The sequence below is a fragment of the Aulostomus chinensis genome, chromosome 21 (genome assembly GCF_037954235.1).
Source record: "Aulostomus chinensis isolate RoL2024-O1b breed Wild chromosome 21, RoL_Achi_v1.0, whole genome shotgun sequence".
NCBI classification, from domain to species: Eukaryota; Metazoa; Chordata; class Actinopteri; order Syngnathiformes; family Aulostomidae; genus Aulostomus; species Aulostomus chinensis.
In genome coordinates this window covers 1,554,365-1,574,808 of record NC_141340.1, presented here as the reverse complement: position 1 = coordinate 1,574,808, position 20,444 = coordinate 1,554,365, and the positions used below count along the sequence as shown (strand labels likewise).

The window sequence follows — 20,444 nt, the reverse complement described above, 5'->3', positions numbered from 1 at the left end:
CTGCCTTCAACGACTGTGGGAAATATGGCTTAACCACCAAAAAATGGTAGTGAAACAACAGATGTTACAAAGATGTTACAATAATATACGTGAATTCAAAGTAAATGATAACAAATTCCTAAAGATGGACACCAGAAGTGTGAATAAAGTATTTTTCTCGTATTTCCATGTGAGATGATCGAAATTCAAGTTACAGAAAAACATGAAAGTAGCCATAAGCTGATCAAATAAGGCTGATAAAGACGATTCCCTTTTTGACTTAAAATTCTGAAGTTTGACTCAGTGAAGGACTTTTATAGAGAGGGCAGTTCCTCTGTTGTTAGCATGAATACAAATTCAATAAAAAATAAAAATACAGCCTCTGTTAAACAAGCAGGTATGAGTACAAATCCTCAAAACCAATACCTCAGCTGCAGTAGCGTGGCATTATTCTTTATGCAATTTCTGTCCACCTTTGGATTCATGGTACCTCTAACTTTTCACATTCCTCCTCACGTTTTGGAGACATAAAAAAAAGAATAAGATAATTTCGTTGTTTGTTTGTTTTTTAAAAATCCCTTTACTGTAATATGGCCTGTTGTTTAAAAAACACCAAAATGCTGCAATACTGAGGTATTTTACAAATCTCTATATGTTGATGAAAACTTGGGTTTTTGCCTTATTTGTATGAATTTTTAAAAAAGCTTTAAGTCACGGAGACAAAATCTTGCCTCCTGTGCACATCTGAAATATTTAATTGACCTGACTATAAGCAATTCAACAAACTACAAACAGAATATCATGAATCTCAAACCTATTGAATTCCTATCTTATCTGTATCCGCAGTTTATGATCATTATGGTTTGTTATGTAATAAAGTTTCTGCAGTAATTAAGGAACTTATAGTGATTCATGACAACACAAAAAATATAGGCCTATCGGACCAATACAACGTCGGAGTCTAGCAGGGTCCCCTGAATGCAGCATTCGCTTCAGGGAATGGCGCCTCTGTAGGACTACAATCATGGCTGCACCATGAGCCAACCGCTCAGAAATGATTTGTCACGCACGCGCACTGGGACGCCTCAGTCACCTAGAATGACATCTCAATTATGCATGCACGAGACGGACGCACGACGCCTGGCTGCTGCTCGCTCAGGTGGGTTTGCGTGACAGGCACAGATGCATCTTTGGAAACCGACTGAGCTGCGATACTCAAACGCACCACGGCGTTTGCCTCAAATCCGAGACTTTCCTTTTGATCTTCATCGTTTGTCTCATTCCAAGCGGTCAAAGCGCCTTGTTGTCAACACGCGCTGCACCTTCACTGCCTGTGACATCAGCAGAACACGCCCTCTGCTGATGGCTTACAGCAGCGTGCGCTCACACGCACACATTTTTTTCTTCACAGTAAAAGACAGCACAAGACCAAAAACAACAATGAGCTGATAAACCCTCTGGCGTCGCGGACCTCACAAGTATAGCAAGCTCTTATTTTTTCATGAGTCAGAGCAACACCAAGCGTGTTTCCTCCCAGGTGTTGCCCAGGCCTCCACTCATGACAACAACTTCGTTCGGATGGATTCATAAGAATCTGATCACATGAACTCCTTATCACGAGGGAAAAAAATCCTGATGCGTGAAGTCGACGTCTTGAGAATCATAAAGTAAATGACCATCATGAGAAAATAAGTCGTTATCTGGAGTCTTCGAAAGAAATTGACTTGTAATCTTGAGACAGCGGCGTCCAAACCTCCCATCCTGCCCAGCTTCCATATATGGTCGTGCTAATGGTCATGTAATTGGACCACGTGGATGTCTCTGCAACATCATTTCTGACAGTCATATCGATAGTTTTCTTTGAAGCTGATTTTACTCTAAAATGTACTTTTTTCCTGTTTGAGCGACGCTGGTTGGAGAACTTCAGCTGTTCTCAGAGACAGACTGAGGGACAGAAGACGGAGATCAACAGGAAGAAGAGAACCAGCAGGAGTACACGACTGAGTTTACTAGTACTTCAGTCCTCAGCATGTAGTTTTACTACACTGCTGATGAGGTGCACATGGACGGGGACGTCCGTCTGCACATCCACCCATGATCTCGTGACTTATGCAACACAGAAGAATGGTGTGATGCGTTTACAGGCCACGCCCTAAAGTGAGGAGAGAGAGTTGTGAGCGACCTCCTGGACCGCCTCATTTATTAACATGAAATGATGAGACTCATCACTGCTGTCGTCTAGTTTGAAATTACATGTCAAGCATTCCTCAGGTTTCCTCTTTTCTCTGCTTTATTTGGTAGTAAACTGACTATTGAACCTGATGACATCACATTTAGCTTTACTAAAGCATGATGGGAGTTTTCTACTCAACAAAGGACAGAAATGCAAGGGTCAATTGTCAGGTGCCGTCTCATCCATACAAGTTCATAACATCCAACCCATGAACCACGACACAGGTCGTTAAAAAAGATGGTGATATCATACATAATTACACATTTGAAAAAGAATAACTTTTAATGGACTTGTAAATTACTTCTGGAGGCCCACCTGCAGTACCTCCCCAGCCCACCAGGTGTCCCCGTCACTTTATGAAGATGCTCAATCTGTCAGATAAAAGGAGCAGCTTTCAGCAGTTCGGCATCAGTGAGGGACCGACAGCTGACGCCAGCTTCAAACTCCGGTGCTGAATGCAGGCGAGCGGACGCCAGCAGGCGAGCGGACGCCAGCAGGCGAGCGGACGCCAGCAGGCGAGCGGACGCCAGCAGGCGAGCGGATGCCAGCAGGCTCCCACCAGACGCTGTACGGTTGGAGACAAACAGCTGTTTTCCAGGGCAGGTATGGCGTGGATCCGTGTGTAGACGTGAAATGATGATGTTTGTTTTGCTAACGAAGGTGTTGATGATCCCGGAGGCGAGGAGGAGCTCAGCTGTTGAGGATGGAGGTCTGCTCCATCACGTGCTTCTTCATCTGGAACAACAAGCGTCTGACCTTCACTCCCCACCACGACTCCAACACAAAGATCAGTGCCTTTCGCAGCAAAGCTGGACTCGGCAGCTTCCAGCTGCTATTCTGAGTTCTTCATGACCGTACGACAACTCAACATTTACCCGACAGGAAGTGATGTCACTGGAAATCAAAATGCATCAACATAAATGTGAATGTGTGAGTGCAGCAAGTCTCAGCTTCAATTTCAACATTCATAATGTAACTGTGGGCCCGGCGTGGCTCAGAGGTAGAGTGGCCGTCCAGCAACCGAGGGGTCGCTGGTTCGATCCTCACTTCCCCCGGTGACCACGTCCAAGTGTCCTTGAGCAAGATACTGAACCCCTAATTGCTCCTGATGGCCCTGAGATGGACTGGTGACCCATCCAGGGTGAACCCCGCCTCTCACCCAATGTCAGCTGGGATAGGCTCCAGCCCCATGACCCTTAATGGATAAGAGTTATAGAAGACGGATGGATGGATCTGTGGGTGGATGATTGATGGATGGATGGATCTATGGGTGGATGGATGGATGGATGGATCTGTGGATGGATGGATGGATGGATCTGTGGGTGAATGGATGATGGATGGATCTATGGATCTATGGGTGGATGAATGATGGATCTATGGATGAATGATGGATGGATGGATCTATGGATGGATGGATGGTTGGATCTATGGGTGGATGGATGGATGGATGGATCTGTGGATGGATGGATGGATGGATCTATGGATAGATGGATGGATGGATGAATCTATGGATGAATGATGGATCTATGGATGGATGGATGGATCTGTGGGTGGATGGATGGATGGATGGATCTGTGGGTGGATGGATGGATCTATGGATGGATGGATGAATTTATGGATGGATGGATGAATCTATGGATGAATGATGGATCTATGGATGGATGGATGATGGATGGATCTATGGGTGGATGGATGGATGGATCTGTGGGTGGATGGATGGATGGATCTATGGATAGATGGATGGATGGATGGATCTATGGATAGATGGATGAATCTATGGATGAATGATGGATGGATGGATCTATGGATAGATGGATGGATGGATGAATCTATGGATGAATGATGGATCTATGGATGGATGGATGGATGGATGGATCTGTGGGTGGATGGATGGATCTATGGATGGATGGATGGATCTATGGATGGATGGATGGATCTATGGATGGATGGATGGATGGATGGATCTGTGGGTGGATGGATGGATCTATGGATGGATGGATGGATCTATGGATGGATGGATGATGGATGGATCTATGGATGGATGGATGGATCTATGGATGGATGAATCTATGGATGAATGAATCTATGGATGAATGATGGATCTATGGATGGATGGATGATGGATGGATCTATGGGTGGATGGATGGATGGATGGATCTGTGGGTGGATGGATGGATCTATGGATGGATGGATGGATGGATGGATCTGTGGGTGGATGGATGGATCTATGGATGGATGGATGGATCTATGGATGGATGGATGGATCTATGGATGGATGGATGATGGATGGATCTATGGATGGATGGATGGATCTATGGATGGATGAATCTATGGATGAATGAATCTATGGATGAATGATGGATCTATGGATGGATGGATGATGGATGGATCTATGGGTGGATGGATGGATGGATGGATCTGTGGGTGGATGGATGGATCTATGGATGGATGGATGGATCTATGGGTGGATGGATGGATGGATGGATCTGTGGGTGGATGGATGGATCTATGGATGGATGGATGGATCTATGGGTGGATGGGTGGGTGGATGATGATGTAACTGTGTCCAGCAACCAACAGATGGCAACATGTAGTCTCTATACTGCCGACCTCGGCAGGGCTGAGGTGCTTCTGGCGTCCTACAGGAAGTGGTCATCTCCATGGATCCTCCACTGAAGCCAATGGGACTGTTCCATCGGAGTGGACAGCGAAAAGGTCAAGAAGAGTTGGATGTTGTCGTACCTGTTTGTGTTTCCTCCGCGACTGCATCATTTCCTGCTGCTGCCTCAGTCGTACTTCCTCCAGGCTCATGCAGCCGCCTGGTGTTGTTTCGCATGAATCACAGGACAGCAGAGGTCGTCATGACAACCAAATCTAGCTTAATCTGATAGGTTCATCTTGCTGAATCCTTCATGATGTTTCAGTGTGAGACAGAATAATCACTGCAAATCACGGTACTGTTCCTCACCGACGCTGCTGGGGTCGATTGAGATGTACGCCATCGCTTTGCTCAGCCGCAGCTCCTCCAGAGCAGCGAGCTCCTCCTCCGCCTCTGCTCAAGAGATCATTAAATTAAAGAAAAGACATCAGATGGACACGCCCACTTTTAGACAAAGTAAGAGCCAGACAGGGAGACAGAGCCCCTCCTCCAGGGAGCCGAGACCCAGGCTAGTTAGCATAGCTCAATAGCTGGTAGTGGGTAGGAAGTGTTAGCATCAGCTAATCAGACCTGAGCAAGCTGATGCTAACACTTCCCACCCACTACCAGCCATTAGGCTAAGCTAACTAGCCTGGGTCTCTATCTCCCTGTCTGGCTCAGGGGACGATGGACAACAAGAGACTTTGTCTAAAATTTGACCTTTATGTTCATGTGATCATGCTAACTCACTTCTCTGGATCTCCTGGCGTCTCTTGGGGTTCGGGGCGATGACTGTGAAAGCTTTGTGGCTGGAACAGAAACACTCGGATTAGGAGACATTAAAATTATTTGTTTGCGGTTTCGAAAATGAGGAGAGAACAAAAGTCCATTTTTAGTTTCCTTCCTGATCCTCCTGGTCGAACTCAGCAGTGGAGTCTGGGGGTCGTTGTCTGCAAATGTTTGATCCTCTTGGGCGTAACATTTTGATATTTTTAAAAGATAAAAAAGAAGTGTTAAGATTGAAACCGAAGCTGTGGAGATGAGTGAAACATGAATGAGAGCATCAAACCAGCTCCCACCTGGACTCCGCCCCTCCACCAAGTGTCACAACATTCATCCCGATACGTTTTTTTTTTTTTTTTTTAAATCCTGCTAACAGGCAGACAAACAGCCAAGAGGTCAAAAGGTCAAATGGTTTCGCTGCTCCTGGATGTTTACTTGGACTGGGAGGATTGCAGCCGGTCACCTGCCAGTGGGGGGTCAAGCTTGTGGATTAATCCGCTGCAACAGATGGACAAGAACCTGCTTGAGGAGGACCAACTACTAAAGAGCAGGACGTTGCTGGGCGCTGGCGAGCTGCGGGCGAGTGGCGGGCGATTTCTACATGCCGGGGACTATTTTAGCCCTCAGTTCAGTCTGACAGACAAGTCCTTGCTCCTGACATCAACTGTGTACACCTGTGACTTTGTGGTAGCACTGAACAAGAAGGGCACATTATTAGCTTCTTTAACTAAGTTGGTTAATGCTTAGTTAACCATTAGCTAACCCACATGTTCCTGACTTCACAATAAAGGTCTGGTTTGAGTGTGTAGGTGGTAAATCTATGGAAGTGGAAGGTTCAGACAGACGAGACTCCAGCAGGTCACCAGAGACAAGAGACCACTTTGATGATGAAAACACAGACAGAACGACGCTCACACGTGACGTCGTTAAATGTTTTCAAACTCAGTGTGTGTGTGTGTGTGTGTGTGTGTGTGTGGTCCCGTGTCTCCTGTCTCACCTCTGGGTTGGACACTTGGTCTCAGCTCGGACGCTCGGTGAACGGTTGACTCCGCTGTGAGAGCCGGTGGCCTTCCGGTTACCCGGGTTTGTTTTGGGACCGCTCACGGCCCCCCTCGGGACGCTGGACCTGGACCTGGACCTGCCTGCTACCTGAGCCCCTGCGGCCGCCGATGAACAGCCCCGCTGCGGGCACCGCGGGCAGCTGGACGCGCGGCTTCTCCGTGCGGTGGGCAGCGCGAGGTCACAGCCTCCTCTGTTGGCCGCCGTCACCGGCTCTGTTCTCCGGACCGCCTCCGCCGGCTGGTGCTTGATTGTCTTAGGCATTCCGAGCTCAGGGGGACGTCGGTGTCTCCGGCTGCGCCTCCCAGCAGCGACGCATCTTCCTCAACCGCCGATTCCTTCCTCAGTGACTCGGTTGCTATGGAGCTGAAGCGCGTGCTGCCCGCGGCAAGGCGGTTAGATCACAACCCACCCACTTTCGGTTTGTACCTTTCAAAATAAAACTTTTTGCCTTAAAAATGAGGACATCTGAAGCAGGGGTGTCAAACCGGTCCAGTGAGGGCAGTGCGGCTGCAGGTTTTCATTCCAACCGAGCAAAAGCAGCACCTGATCCAACAAACGAGCTGTGAGGACGCAGCCTCGTTGATTCAAGTAGAATCAGGTGTTGGTTCAGCTTGGCTGGAATGAGAACCTGCGGCCACACGGCGCTCACTGGACCGGTTTGACACCCCTGATCTAGAGTGCCGAGCTGACGCATGTTATCGTACCCGGTGTCCTGATATACGGATGCCGAGTCAGGAGAACCGGCGTTTGCCTCGCGATACGTTCACAGCAAGGCTTGAACCTCTGCTCTTATTTTGAAGAAAACAGAGCGGATGATGCGTGGCTGTGTGGTTGCGGAAAGCTTCACGCAGGTGCGGATTAAAGTAAATGACGCAGCAGAAGAGTATTTGCGGGCAGTTGGTGCCCGGCCAGGTGAGCTCAGGTGTGCTGGCTCGGCCAATGAGATCATCCAATTACCGACACGCGACGCTGTTGGTCACGTGCCCCACATGCATTCAATTATGCGGTCAGTTCAACCCTGAGAGGTATAAAACAACAATGACAACAGCAACGACAATAACGACAATGACAACAACGACAATGACATTAACAACGCCAATGACGACATTAACAACGACAATAATGACAACAACAATGACAACAACATTAACAATGAAAACAGCAATAACAACAGCGACAACGATGACAACAACAACATGCCGAGGTTTCCCGCTCGATGCTGCGGTGCCTCGATGCTCCATTCACGTCACACTTCAAAATGTTCTGGCATCTTTGTCACAAACGTGTTTGAGGAGCCACTACACCCCCCCCCCCCCCACGGGGAGGCCTGGATGGACTCCGCTGGGATGAAGCTGATCTAAACGTGCGTTTCCAGTTGAGATTTTAAAAATAACATAAAATTTAAAAGACTTAGACTTAGACTTCTCTTTATTGATCCCTTTGGGATGGTGGCTCCCTCAAGGAAATTGAATTTCCAGTAGCGAAAAGAAGATAATTCACTTACAATATCATTTTATATATATATATATATATATATATATATATATATATATACACACACACACACACAAGATTGAGGTAAAATGAAATCAGATAAAAACAAAATGTAAGGAACTTCTTAAATTAGCAGTTAAATGTTGTACTTGAATGGTTGATGTTACTGCACAAGACTGTCTACATTTGTAGGAGACTTCATTGAGGACAAAATGGCTGATAAACAACACACTGCACCAGTGGGCTGCAGCTCTACCTGGAACAAAACTGACACACAAAAATTCACATTTATTAATATTTCCACAATGTAACAATAAAGTAGGATGGATGTGTGAAGAATGTTCTATCAAAAATGCTCAAAACAGACACATTTTTGACAAATCAAACCAATAATTATCAAGAATTTTATTATTTTGAAAGAAGCCATGGGCAGAAACGTGTTACACCACAGCAAACGTCATTCCGCTGCTGAGAGGCTCTACTTTCTTAAACGCGCTTGAATATTTTCGGTTGTATCCTTCAGTCCTGAGGTTCACGTGGAGCTGTAGCAACACTCGGCGACTGTCGTTGAAAAGTGATGAAGAACTGAAGTTTCTTCTTCGTGGGGGTTATTAACAGTAGTAGTAGCAGAAGTAACCTCACGCTACAAAAACCAGGGAGTTCTAAAATCAATAAGCGGTCAATAAGTAGCTGCAATACCAAGATGAAATACTGGTACATGAAGTACTGGTAGCTGAGGTCGCCTGTAAGGTGGTACCGGAGGCTGTCCGCGGTCCTCCGGGGCTGTGAGGGGAGCTGTCTCGCCTCTCCTGTCCACAAACTGCCGCTTTTTCGTTCCTCCAGCAGCGGATAGACCAGGCCCCTTGTAGCCGCATCACGGTGCCTCAGAGCCGGTTAGACTCCCACTCATGAGCCGGCAGGTGTGAGGTTGATGGTGGTGGGACCCCGGAACTCCGCAGTAGACCTCCGGCTGCTGGACTCGCGGGCTGTTCCGCTGGGGGATCCCGAGATGTGCTGAACTGAAGTGCGACACACGCATATGAGCATCAACCCACACGGGGCCTCGCGCTGCAACTTTGCGTGTCCGCCTGCGTGCGGGAGCTGAAGGCGGAGGGTGACGCGCGCGCACAGCTGCGCACGGCGACTCCTGCGCTGTCAGACGAGGAAGTGCGGACTCACACACGCCCATCTCAGCCTGTCGACCCCGCTGGAAGCCCGGAGCCGTTCAGGAGACAACACCGGATAAACATGCGGTCGCTGGTGCATGGAGGCCTGCGGGAATAAGCGGGTTTCAGCAGGTAGGTGGCCGGGCGGGGAGCGCGGGTAACCGCCGCGGCGTGACAGGACGCGCAATGTTATGATCCTTGCGAGGCCCGTCTCCATCTTTCTTCTCCCTCCAGTCACACGCGTGATCTCTGGCGTCACGTAGCCGCGGGACTAATGTCCATCACCGCGGGACGCGCGTCAGGCTGCGGGACGGCGGCCTCGCACCTGCCTGCGTGGCGATGTTGCTAGAAATGCGGCTGGACCGAGTCCCTCCATCCCTCGCTGGCCGCTGTAGTCACGTTCATGTGATGCTGGTTCCGCGGGGGACCTCCCGGAGCCTTACTGGGAGTCCGGAGGTTCCCCGGGCAACACGCGGGGCGGCCGGACCGGAGCTGCTGTCAGTCCCCGGCAGCCTGTGATTGGCTGCGCATCACCGCGGTGGCTCGTCGGTCCTGTCTGGGGGCTGATCAATAAAACCAGTACAGCAGGAGTATTGCAGTAGTTCTGCATGAGTACTGCGTTGATGTCTCCCCAAATATTGACATCAATCACGATAAGCGTGGCCCAAGGATGTGATGGAGGCAACAGTGGGTATCCCTTAGTTATTTTTTTATTCAAGATTTGAATCAGTGACCAATTCATCTGTCCGGTCCATGACGTCACTAGTGACATCACACGACAGCAAAAACTCACTATATACATTGTTAAATGCTCCTTAATGGGAAGAAATCGAAACCTTGAAAGGAAGGATTCAGGGCTGCACGCCCCAAACTCAAACCATCACAAACCACATTCACACGTTCAACCGCCTTTTAGATCAAACAGATGTTCCACAATTCATGAAATTAGAATTCTTCAAGCTGGAGTCGTGAATTGATCAGCAGTCATGAAGACGGCGTTGGTTCTCCCTGCTGCTCACAGCAGCGATTTGGAATCAAACGAGAAGGAACCTGCAATATTTGTCGAATCGTCTGTGGCGTTAAAACCGTGTTTTGTGACACGTTGTGCATCACGAGGTCTCTGCGAAGCAACCAATAGATTTGCTGAGAGTGAGCACCCACGAACGCTGGGGTGGAGGGAGAACCAGTGGTCACTCATGAGTGTGGAAAGATGAATAAATGAAAAATAGGATTTGATACAAGATTTGGTTGCACAGGGACACCCGGAACCAACACAGCTACTGATAATGATAGTGGTAACAATAACAATAATTATTATTATTATTATCATCATAATCATGATAATAATAACAATTGTTATTATCATGATTATGATAATAATAGTAAACTTTTACATGCATCTTTGATACTAGAGGTGTCCCATGTTCACGTCCAGCTTCCATGTTGTGTTCCCGTCTGTCCCAGTGAGCTAAACCCTTGCAGGATGGACCGGGAGCCGGGCCGGCAGAGCCACCCGGAGCACGGAGAGGCCACCAATGGCACCAGCCCACAACCCTCCACCTCTGCACCTGACTCCTCCCCCCTGGCAACTCCCACCCCTCCTCGGCTCACCCCTAACCCCATGCTCCTGGACTCGCCGGCACCCACGCTAACACCCACCACTTCCTCCCCTCCTCCCCCTCTCACCCCCGCTCCCTCCCTCTCTTCAACCCACAGTCCGAAGGTGGTGACGGCAGCAGCTGGGACTTCCTCCCCCCACATTCTTGTTCCTGCTCCACCAAAGCTGACCTCCGTCTCTAGCCCCGCCCCCCGCACATATTCTCGCCAGATCCTTCCCTCTGGAACAGGCGTCTCCAAAACATCAAACTCCTCCTCTCTTCTTCCGCCTTCATCTTCCTCACCAGCTGTCACCACCACCACCACTTCGCCCCTCCTTTCCTCCTCTTCAACACCCACCATGTCAACTAAGACCTCCACCACGCTGACCAATGGGAACACAAGGCCTGTGTCCACGCCGACGTCCACACCCATCACGCCCTTCCATACTCCCGCCAGCCCACCTGGCAGACAGGTAATAGACGGAGCAACTCATGACATCACACGCGTGCGTTAGTTGTGTCTCTGTTTCCCAGTTGCACCACCTCAACTGAGCAAGAAAGCGAGAAAAAAAGGCCAAACAAGAGAGAGAAAAATGTTTTTACAAGAAGATGTAGGAAATCTTCAACCTGCATGACTCCTTGTGACTCCAGAATGCAGGAAGAGCCAGCCACATAGATTTAGCCCGAAGCTAACGGAGACTGTCGGCTAACAACGGCTAAACTGTCTAAAAGCCTCTGTTCCTATTGGTGCGGACTTGGAGGGCGTGAGTAGCGCCTGACCTCCGCCTCGTTACTGAGCTGTTGACATGTTTGCACCTTCACCTCTTTACTAGTAGAGGGTTCGCAGCGTTGAGACGCTTCTCTTTAACAGGGAGGTGCGGTTTTTGCCTCTGAGTTGCATTTCTTCAAAATAAACAATCTAAAGGTTTTCCTGGTCTCCTCCTCTCCTGTCCTCTCCTGTCCTCTCCTCTCCTCTCCTCTCCTCTCCCCTCCTCTCTCCTCTCCTCTCCTCTCCTCCAGGTATCACAGGCTCATCCTGTGGGCACACCTGGTCTTGTGCGAGCCAATCAGAGCCCCGCCCCTGTCAGACAGAGGGTATCCCAGCAGACCTTGCTCCTGGGGAAAGGTCTCAAAGGGTCTGGCCAAGACCAGGTGCTGCTTAGAGCTCAGATGGTAAACACACTCAATGACATTCATTTCATCCAGTTTGTGTCCATGGAGACGGGCGGCATCAGAGGAGAAGCTAGTGGCGCGGGGGGGGGGGGGTAGCGAAGTTGTGCTACATTCAGGTTACCTGGGAAATATTGAAGCAGTTTCCTCTCAGGGTTTGAGCGAAGGAGTAGACCTGTGAGAAGCAGCTGTGATACAACTGGTTTGACCTCTGGAGATGCGCCATCTTGGAGTCTTGTTTATTTAAAAACTTAAATAATGAAAGCAGAGGATGAAGAAGATGAACATGCAGATTACAGATTACATGTCCACAGAGACTGAAGACCGATGATGATGAGTCTCGGTCACTAAGCTACGATAGAGAGCACAACGACACAGTAGACCAACACAACAAGATTCAAACGTCTTGGCTTCGGTCGCGGATGATCGAGTAGATAAATCAGAGGAAACGATGAATAACAACGAAGCCACAGGTGTTGTGAAAAAGGCGTAGAGAGGTGAAGCGGTGATGCACCAACAGTTGACCAGAGCAGCCGCCAGGCTTTAACGTGGCTCTCCTCCCTTCTTTCCTCCTCTTTTCCCTGCAGCTGATTCTTACGTCTGCTATGAGACCATCCTCATCTTCCTCCTCTTCTTCCTCTTCCTTCCCCCCCCCTTCCTCTAATCCCGCCTCCGCTCAGGTGAGCAGTCACGCAAATACAACTTTCTGTGTGTGTTTTTAACTTCCTGTATTGCCTCGATTCAGCATCTCCTTCTCTTCTTGTCTTCCAGCTCCAGAGTCTCACCTTGAGGCCGCCACCACCTGGGACCCTCACCATCCCCCCTTCCCTTCGCCTCAAGCCGCCCTCCTCAAATCCACCTCCACTCTCTCGCCCTCACGCACCTCTCTTCCCCCCTCTGAGGCCACGACCACAGCCCAGCACCACGGCAACAGAGAGCCTGACCACGCCCAGCCGCCACCTCGCTGTCCCACCTCCAAGTAGGTGTAAACGTGTAGAGGAGCTGGCAGGTTGGTCCAAATATGAACATACACGCCTCTACATACATACAAACACGCATGTATTGTCATGTTTATCTCCACAAGCTCTTTACCTGGATGTGTCGGTGCGTACAATAAATTATAAGATAAAAAGACGTTTTTGGCCGAGCAGGGAAAGACATTTTCAAATAGAAATAAAACATTTAAATTTACTTTTTCTAATTTAACCTTCACTGGACAGGAGACATAAAAGACATGTGCGGACTTCTGTTCACCAGAGCTGGTTTACTGATTCAGTCACCCACAGTCACATGGAACAATCCCATTGGCTGCTGGTGGAGGAACCAGGAGATGACCACTTCCTGTTGGACTACAGTACTGTAGTGAATCAGCTCTGTAGTGAAGAGAAGTTGATGAGACTTCGTCTACCACCAAGCTTCAGGCGTTGAGTGTCTTCCCCCTGACGACCTTTACTCTCTTCTTCCTTTCCTCACTCTGGCGAGTGGCGTCTGAGCGTTAGCGCCATCTGTGTTTGAGAGTGAAAGAGTTTTAAACAAAACTCTTTCTTTTTCTCTTGCTGTGTCTTTTTTGTCCAAAACTCAAGTTATGAGTCACTTTTTAAAGTGCAAGGAGTGAAGAGTACAGATTGGGTTAAAAAAGCGGGGGAATAAAAGTAAAGAAGTTGTCAGAAAATAAATCCGTTACTTCCTGCCTGCAGCAGGCAGCTTTATTTTTCAGCAGTGACATCGTCTGATGTCATCATCGAATGACAAATATCAAGTCGAGATGTTAACATCACTTCTCCCGTTGCAGCTCTCTACTCTCCAGTTCGAGCCGTCCCTCTGAGGCCCAGACTTCATTCCCCGAGAGCAGCACCCTCGAAACATTCCTCCCCCCTCCAGCCAATCGCTGCCGCCCCTGCCTGTCAAGCCCCTCCCATCAGCCGACCCCTGGCGGGACTGAAAAGCTGCCCCCTACCCCAAACCCTGCTTGGGTCAAACCAGCCGCAGCACAGCTCTCTCCCTTTGGCCATGTCCACTGCTTCCCACTTTGAGTCATCGCCATCTGCATCAAGGCAGCTGCAAATCATTGCCCTGTCTTCAGGGCGCCAGCCGCCGCCGGGCACCTTCACCCACAATTCAGTTGTGGGGTCGTCTGAGCTGTCCGGCCAATCGAAGAGGACTGTGAGCAGTGACGACGTGCTTCCTCTGAACTCCTTGTTACCAAAAACAACCTCGCCCCTCCCCTCACCTCCTTCTCTCCTGAGTCCGGCCTCCCCTCCACCTGAGACCAGACCCCAAACACAAACTCTGGTCCCAAAAGGAAGTGACGTGAAGGAGAGCGAGGGGCAGCTGGAGGCAGGGCAAGGGTTAAGACGAGGGTTGGGGGATGAGGGAAGCGCCGGACAAGACTTGAGGGTGGAGAAGGACTACCAAAGAGACAGAGGGAAGGAGGACAGGCTGAGGACGGTGGTGGAGAAGGAAGCAGGTCTCGCTGGTCAGACGGAGCAGGAAGGAGAAGCAAGCAGAGAAGAAGAAAAAATGGAGGTGACAGAGGAAGTTGAGCGAGGGAGCAGTGAAGGGGACGTGGAGAAGAAGATGGAGGAAGAGGAGGAAGGAGACACAGCCATGGACCAGTCTGAGAACCCAACCGGTCCAGCTCTCAATAAGCACCAGAACACTGATCCCGATCTAGTCAAAGACTCCAGCACAGAACCAAAACCCCTTCTGGGTCTGGTGGCACCTCCAGTCCAAGTCCAGAAACCAGTTCTGGTCCCAATGCAGAAGCCAGTTCTGGTCCCTGTCCAGAATCCAGTTGTAGTTCCAGTCCAGAGTCAGCCTCCTGTCCAAATCCAAACTCCAGCTCCAGTCCCTGTACAGAATCCAGCTCCAGTCCCCGTCCAGAATCCAGCTCCAGTCCCAGAGGTCAACGTCCAGAGTCAGAGGCTACCAGAGCTTCCTCGAGACCTCCAGCCGGTGAGCCAAGATGACTTCTGTGAGAGCATGTCGACCCAGTCCGACAACCAGTCAGGTAACCTTCCACCTCACACCTGTGCAATTAACACCCACCTGTACACCTGACACCTGTACACCCACCTGCACACCCATCCACCTGCACACCCATCCACCTGTACACCCATCCACCTGTACACCTAACACCTGTACACCCACCCACCTGTACACCTGATAACTGTACACCTGATAACTGTACACCCACCCACCTGTACACCCATCCACCTGTACACCCACCCACCTGTACACCCTTCCACCTGTACACCTGATAACTGTACACCTGATAACTGTACACCCACCCACCTGTACAAGCATCCACCTGTACACCTGACACCTGTACACCCATCCACCTGTACACCTGATAACTGTACACCTGATAACTGTACACCCACCCACCTGTACACCCTTCCACCTGTACACCTGACACCTATACACCTGTCTAAGAAGAAATGGCAATGTCGATCTTATGTGAATGCTCTCCTCCCCCAGCACTGTCCAGCCTCTCCTCTCAGTCTCCCCCCTCTTCACCCTTCATCGTCCCCTCGGCGGACAACCCCCCTCCCCTCCTCCCTGCTCAGACCGCCCACCCTGCCGACCTCAGCCTCTCAACACACATGACCAAGAACGTGGAAGTATCAGGTGGCGAGTCACAGCACCAGGCTGAGATGGACTCAGAGCTTCTGGGTCAATCAGAAGACGAGTTGGAGGGCCCCTGGGAGCCAAGGGTGTGGCCAGAGGGAAGGCAGGTCCTGACTCACCTGGTGGAGGGATTCGTCATCCAGGAGGGGCTCCAGCCGTTTCCTGTAGGGATTTACAAATCCTCCTGCTAATAAAAATAATAGCTCAGACGTGCTTACAGCCTTTTCATTGTTCAGGTGAATCGCTCGTCCCTGCTGGTTCCGGAACATGTGACCAAACCACAGGAAGTGAACGGGACCAATGGGAAGGCGGGACTGCCTGCACCAGACACGGAGAAACCAGCGGAGCACTCGACCGACTCTGACGAAGAGGGAGGAGACATTGACGAGCCAGGGACCAGTAAGACTATTAATATAATATAATGTAATATATTATAAAAGAAACATCCATCCATTTTCCATACCACTTATACATATATACCCTCTCTATATATATGTGTGTATGTATATGTATGTGTGTATAATATAGAAGTATATACATAACATATATGTATACAAATATGTATGTATGTATATATATATATGTAAACACATACATACACAAACACACACGTGTGTGTGTATATATATATATATATAACTATATATAACTATATATATATATAAAACTATATATAACTATATATATATATAGTTATAGTTATATATATATATAAAACTATATATATAGTTATATATATAACTTTATATATATAGTTATATATAGTTATATATATATAGTTATATATTTAACTATATATATATAGTTATATATAGTTTTATATATATAGTTATATATAGTTTTATATATATAGTTATATATATATAGTTATTTATATATATATAACTATAACTATATATATATAGTTATATATATATATATAGTTATTTATATATATAGTTATTTATATATATATATAGTTATATATATAACTATATATATAGTTATAAATATATTTATATATATAGTTATTTATATATATATAGTTATATATATATAGTTATATATATAACTATATATATATGGTTGTAAATATATTTATATATATAGTTATTTATATATATATAGTTATTGTTATTTATATATATATGTAGAGAGAGAGAGATATAGAGATATAGATAGATAGTTTGTTTTCATATCTTCAGACCTTTAAAATTCAAAACTCTCATGTTTCCTTCCAACAGGATCAGGTCACCGGGACAGAACAGTGCTGCACTGCCAGTTCTGTGGGAAACGAGGCCACGCCCACAACTTCATGCGGTCCAAACGCTTCTGCTCCACTTCCTGTGCACGCGGGTGAGACACGATTTCCATTGGCTGAGAGAGAAAGGAATTATCATGTGACCTTAGAAGGCAGGATGTGGTGTATGGTGGAGGTGTGAATCACAGCACCTTCTCCCTCTGTTAGGTTTAACGTTCGTCTGACCAAGCGCCTCCGGGCTCTGAGTGCAGGCAGTCGGGCAGAGAGGCCCCGCCCAACTCTGAACAGGGCGGAGTCAGTTCCTGGAAAACCTCTCTTACTGCGGCTGGTAGGTGGACTAAACTAACTATTGAGCGTAGGAAGGCCACGACGCCACAGCTCGGCTTTATGTCCCTCCATTTTTGATATTTCCATATATGGAAACTCAGCGAATGGTGATTGACAGCCATCATGACCTGACCTGAGTTTGTTTTGTGACTCGTTCCAGCCTCGTGATCTCTGGAGTGCCGGACGCCGTGAGAAGGAGGGGAAGGAGAAGGTAATGGCCACGGAGGAGGAGGAGGAGGAGGAGGAGGAGGAAGAAGACGAGGACGAGGACATGGACGGAGGTGGGGAGGAGGAGGACGACGACAGAGGGGAGGAGGATCCTGCTGTTGCCATGACTGCCAGGATGGACCGCCGGGCAACACGGATAATGAGGACGGTGTCTGCACCCGCCGTGACCACCTCCACACCTACGAGCACCTTCAAGCCCGCCCCCTCCCAGTGGAGCGTGGAGGAAGTCACGGCCTTCATCCACACACTGCCAGGTCGGCATCAACGACACAACAAATGTACATATGAAGCATGATGGGATTCTCCCTTTTCTGACCGTCCTCCATCGCCACTTCAGCCTGAAACTCTCTTAGTTCATCCAAATCACTTGATTCTAAATGTGCCGTTACAGATTCTTCTAAGAACGAAGCGTTTAAGTGAATCAGATTCTATAAGGCGTAGCTGGGAAGCCATGATTGACTCAGCTGAGACTCACAGTCACATGATCAAAACATCTTCGGATAGTCATCTGTAGGTGCTAGGGCTTGGAAAACCTGGAAATAATAGAAAGAGCTTGATGACACACCAGATATCCAGGATAGATGGATGATTGATAGATGGATGATTGATGGATGGATGATTGATGGACAGATGGATGATTGATGGATGGATGATTGATGGATGGATGATTGATGGACAGATGGATGATTGATGGATGGATGATTGATGGACGGATGGATGATTGATGGATGGATGATTGATGGATGGATGGATGATTGATGGATGATGATGATGGATAGATGGATGATTGATGGACAGATGGATGATAGATGGATGATGATGATGATGGATGATAGATGGATGATGATGATGGATGATGATGATGATGGATGATGGATGGATGATGATGATGGATGGATGGATGGATGATGATGGATGATGGATGATGATGATGAATGATGATGATGATGATGGATGATGATGATGGATGATGGATGATGATGATGGATGATGATGGATGGATGATGATGGATGATGGATGATGATGGATGGATGGATGATGATGATGGATGGATGATGGATGGATGATGATGGATGGATGGATGATGATGATGGATGGATGATGGATGGATGATGATGGATGGATGGATGATGATGATGGATGATGGATGGATGATGATGATGGATGGATGATGATGATGGATGGATGATGGATGGATGATTGTTTTCTTTTCCTCTGCCTTGATTTTGTCATTACGGTTCTCAGCGTTACTGATGATGTCACAGGCTCTTGTGATTTATTCGATCGTCTTAATCGCCACCAGATGAGCCAATTAGGTTTCCTCCAAACTGCTGACACGAACCGCCGGCGTGAACCAAGTCCCATCTGGAGCGGAACGCTGAGTTCCCTCTGAGTGTCTGTGGAGACACAAGGATGTTCACTCACAACCAAACCTCCATTTTTGTTCCTTATTTTTCCAACAAGCCTCTAGAGAACCAATCCCAGAACGTTTTATTCCCAGAAAGTTCTTGCTCAATGTTGAGTTCTAAGAGGATGATATTTTGGGAATATTCAGGATGTTCTGGGTGGATTTAAGGAACATTTTAGGGAGACCTCCTATGGGATGGAGGTGATGAAGAACCTTAGAAGAAGCTAGAGGAATATTACCGGTCGGTTCCTATAAGGTTCCTATAATGTCACTCTCAGTTGTGAGATCCTCGTCTAGAGGCCTAGAGTAAACATCCTATTTATGTTCCCCTGAACCTTCTCAGAACGTGCTAAATGGTCCCTGTCGTGTTCTGCTGCCCGCCTTGGCAGTCCACATCTTGACCACTGTGGGAATGTTGTGCACAGAACAAGAGGGAACATCCTTTCTAATCATTGGCCAAACATTCCCAGAACGTTCCACATCTTCCTCTGGTTTCCACCTACACCGTGAAGATTTGCGGGATTGTTGGATCTCCAGAGGGAACCTTCTTGTAAGACCTGTAGAGACCCACATGGGAGTGTTTGCAAAGGTGGGGGACCTTGGTGAGCTTTAGAGGACCGTAGAGAGGGCCCCCACCCACGCGTTGGTTAACCGCCAGTGTTTGTTGGTGTGGTTCCGTGCAGGCTGCAGTGACGTGGCAGAGGCGTTCCGGCTGCAGGAGATTGACGGCCAGGCTCTGCTGCTGCTGACCGAGGACCACCTGATGACCAGCATGAACATCAAACTGGGGCCGGCGCTCAAGATCTGCGCCCACATCAACGCTCTGAAGAACCAGTGAGGGGAGCGGCGCCGGGGGGGGGGATTCTGATCCGGACGGAACAACGGCAATAAAGACGAGGGTGAAACCAACGAGGAAGAGATGGAAGAAGCTGACACCAAGGATGACAGAACAAAGTCACAAAAAGAGGTAATTTATGAGATTATAAATGGAGGCGTGGCCTTAGACGACCAGGACGGAGGCTGAGGGTCCGGAGGAGGTCGTCTGACTGTAGCAGCCGAGGGTCATTTTTCTAACGTTGTGTATATTTTACAAGCTGCTGGAGAGTGTACATTTGAAGCTATTTCATGAAGGATTTTGGACATTTAATATATAAATTTGTCTATTTAGTTTTTTTAGAATGTGACGTCAACAACAAATCTATCCTGTAGCAACATAACATAACCGGTGTGTGTAAAAAAACAAAAACAAAAAAATACTACGTAGACTTTGTAAGTGATTAATGAAAGTTTAATGTTTTATATCACTATATTCTGGACAAAAAAACATGTCTGTGGATTAAAAAAAGGAGTCACTATCAGGAAGGAGGCTGTGTCTTTAATTGTCACATTTTTATGGTTTCTTGCTTGAAATTATTTAATAAATGAATAACTAATCAAAGAGGCTGCTTCATTTCACTGAGTGACTTTTATGTCCCAACACAGGACGT

The 20,444-nt window shown here is 47.9% G+C and overlaps 2 protein-coding genes across 8 annotated transcripts; one reads left to right on the top strand and one right to left on the bottom strand.

Annotated features, from left to right (window-relative positions):
- Positions 1-2,129: 2,129 nt before the first annotated feature.
- LOC147241304 (uncharacterized) lies at positions 2,130-7,537 on the bottom strand. Of its 3 annotated transcripts, none has more exons than XM_086191995.1 (6): positions 7,400-7,506; positions 6,631-7,121; positions 5,601-5,659; positions 5,181-5,264; positions 4,955-5,031; positions 2,130-3,106 (listed from the first exon to the last, which is right to left on the bottom strand). In XM_086191995.1, the coding sequence occupies exons 2-6, from the start codon at positions 6,954-6,956 to the stop codon at positions 3,104-3,106; spliced, it is 549 nt and encodes a 182-aa protein (XP_086048121.1). In that variant the 5' UTR covers positions 6,957-7,121; positions 7,400-7,506; the 3' UTR covers positions 2,130-3,103. The 3 variants fall into 3 exon arrangements, with proteins under 3 accessions (XP_086048121.1, XP_086048119.1, XP_086048118.1); XM_086191993.1 differs by having other exon boundaries at positions 2,210-2,947; positions 6,631-7,070; positions 7,400-7,537; XM_086191992.1 differs by having other exon boundaries at positions 2,210-2,947; positions 7,400-7,505.
- Positions 7,538-8,735: 1,198 nt separating this feature from the next.
- Positions 8,736-20,391, top strand: phc3b (polyhomeotic homolog 3b). 5 transcript variants are annotated; one of them, XM_086191867.1, is made up of 12 exons: positions 8,736-9,487; positions 10,820-11,426; positions 11,974-12,126; positions 12,711-12,803; positions 12,895-13,132; positions 13,916-15,133; positions 15,604-15,917; positions 15,990-16,152; positions 16,977-17,088; positions 17,201-17,321; positions 17,481-17,802; positions 19,641-20,391. In XM_086191867.1, the coding sequence occupies exons 2-12, from the start codon at positions 10,839-10,841 to the stop codon at positions 19,793-19,795; spliced, it is 3,477 nt and encodes a 1,158-aa protein (XP_086047993.1). In that variant the 5' UTR covers positions 8,736-9,487; positions 10,820-10,838; the 3' UTR covers positions 19,796-20,391. The 5 variants fall into 5 exon arrangements, with proteins under 5 accessions (XP_086047993.1, XP_086047997.1, XP_086047996.1 ...); XM_086191869.1 differs by having other exon boundaries at positions 8,738-9,487; positions 12,895-13,102; XM_086191871.1 differs by lacking the exon at positions 12,711-12,803 and having other exon boundaries at positions 11,974-12,105.
- Positions 20,392-20,444: the final 53 nt, after the last annotated feature.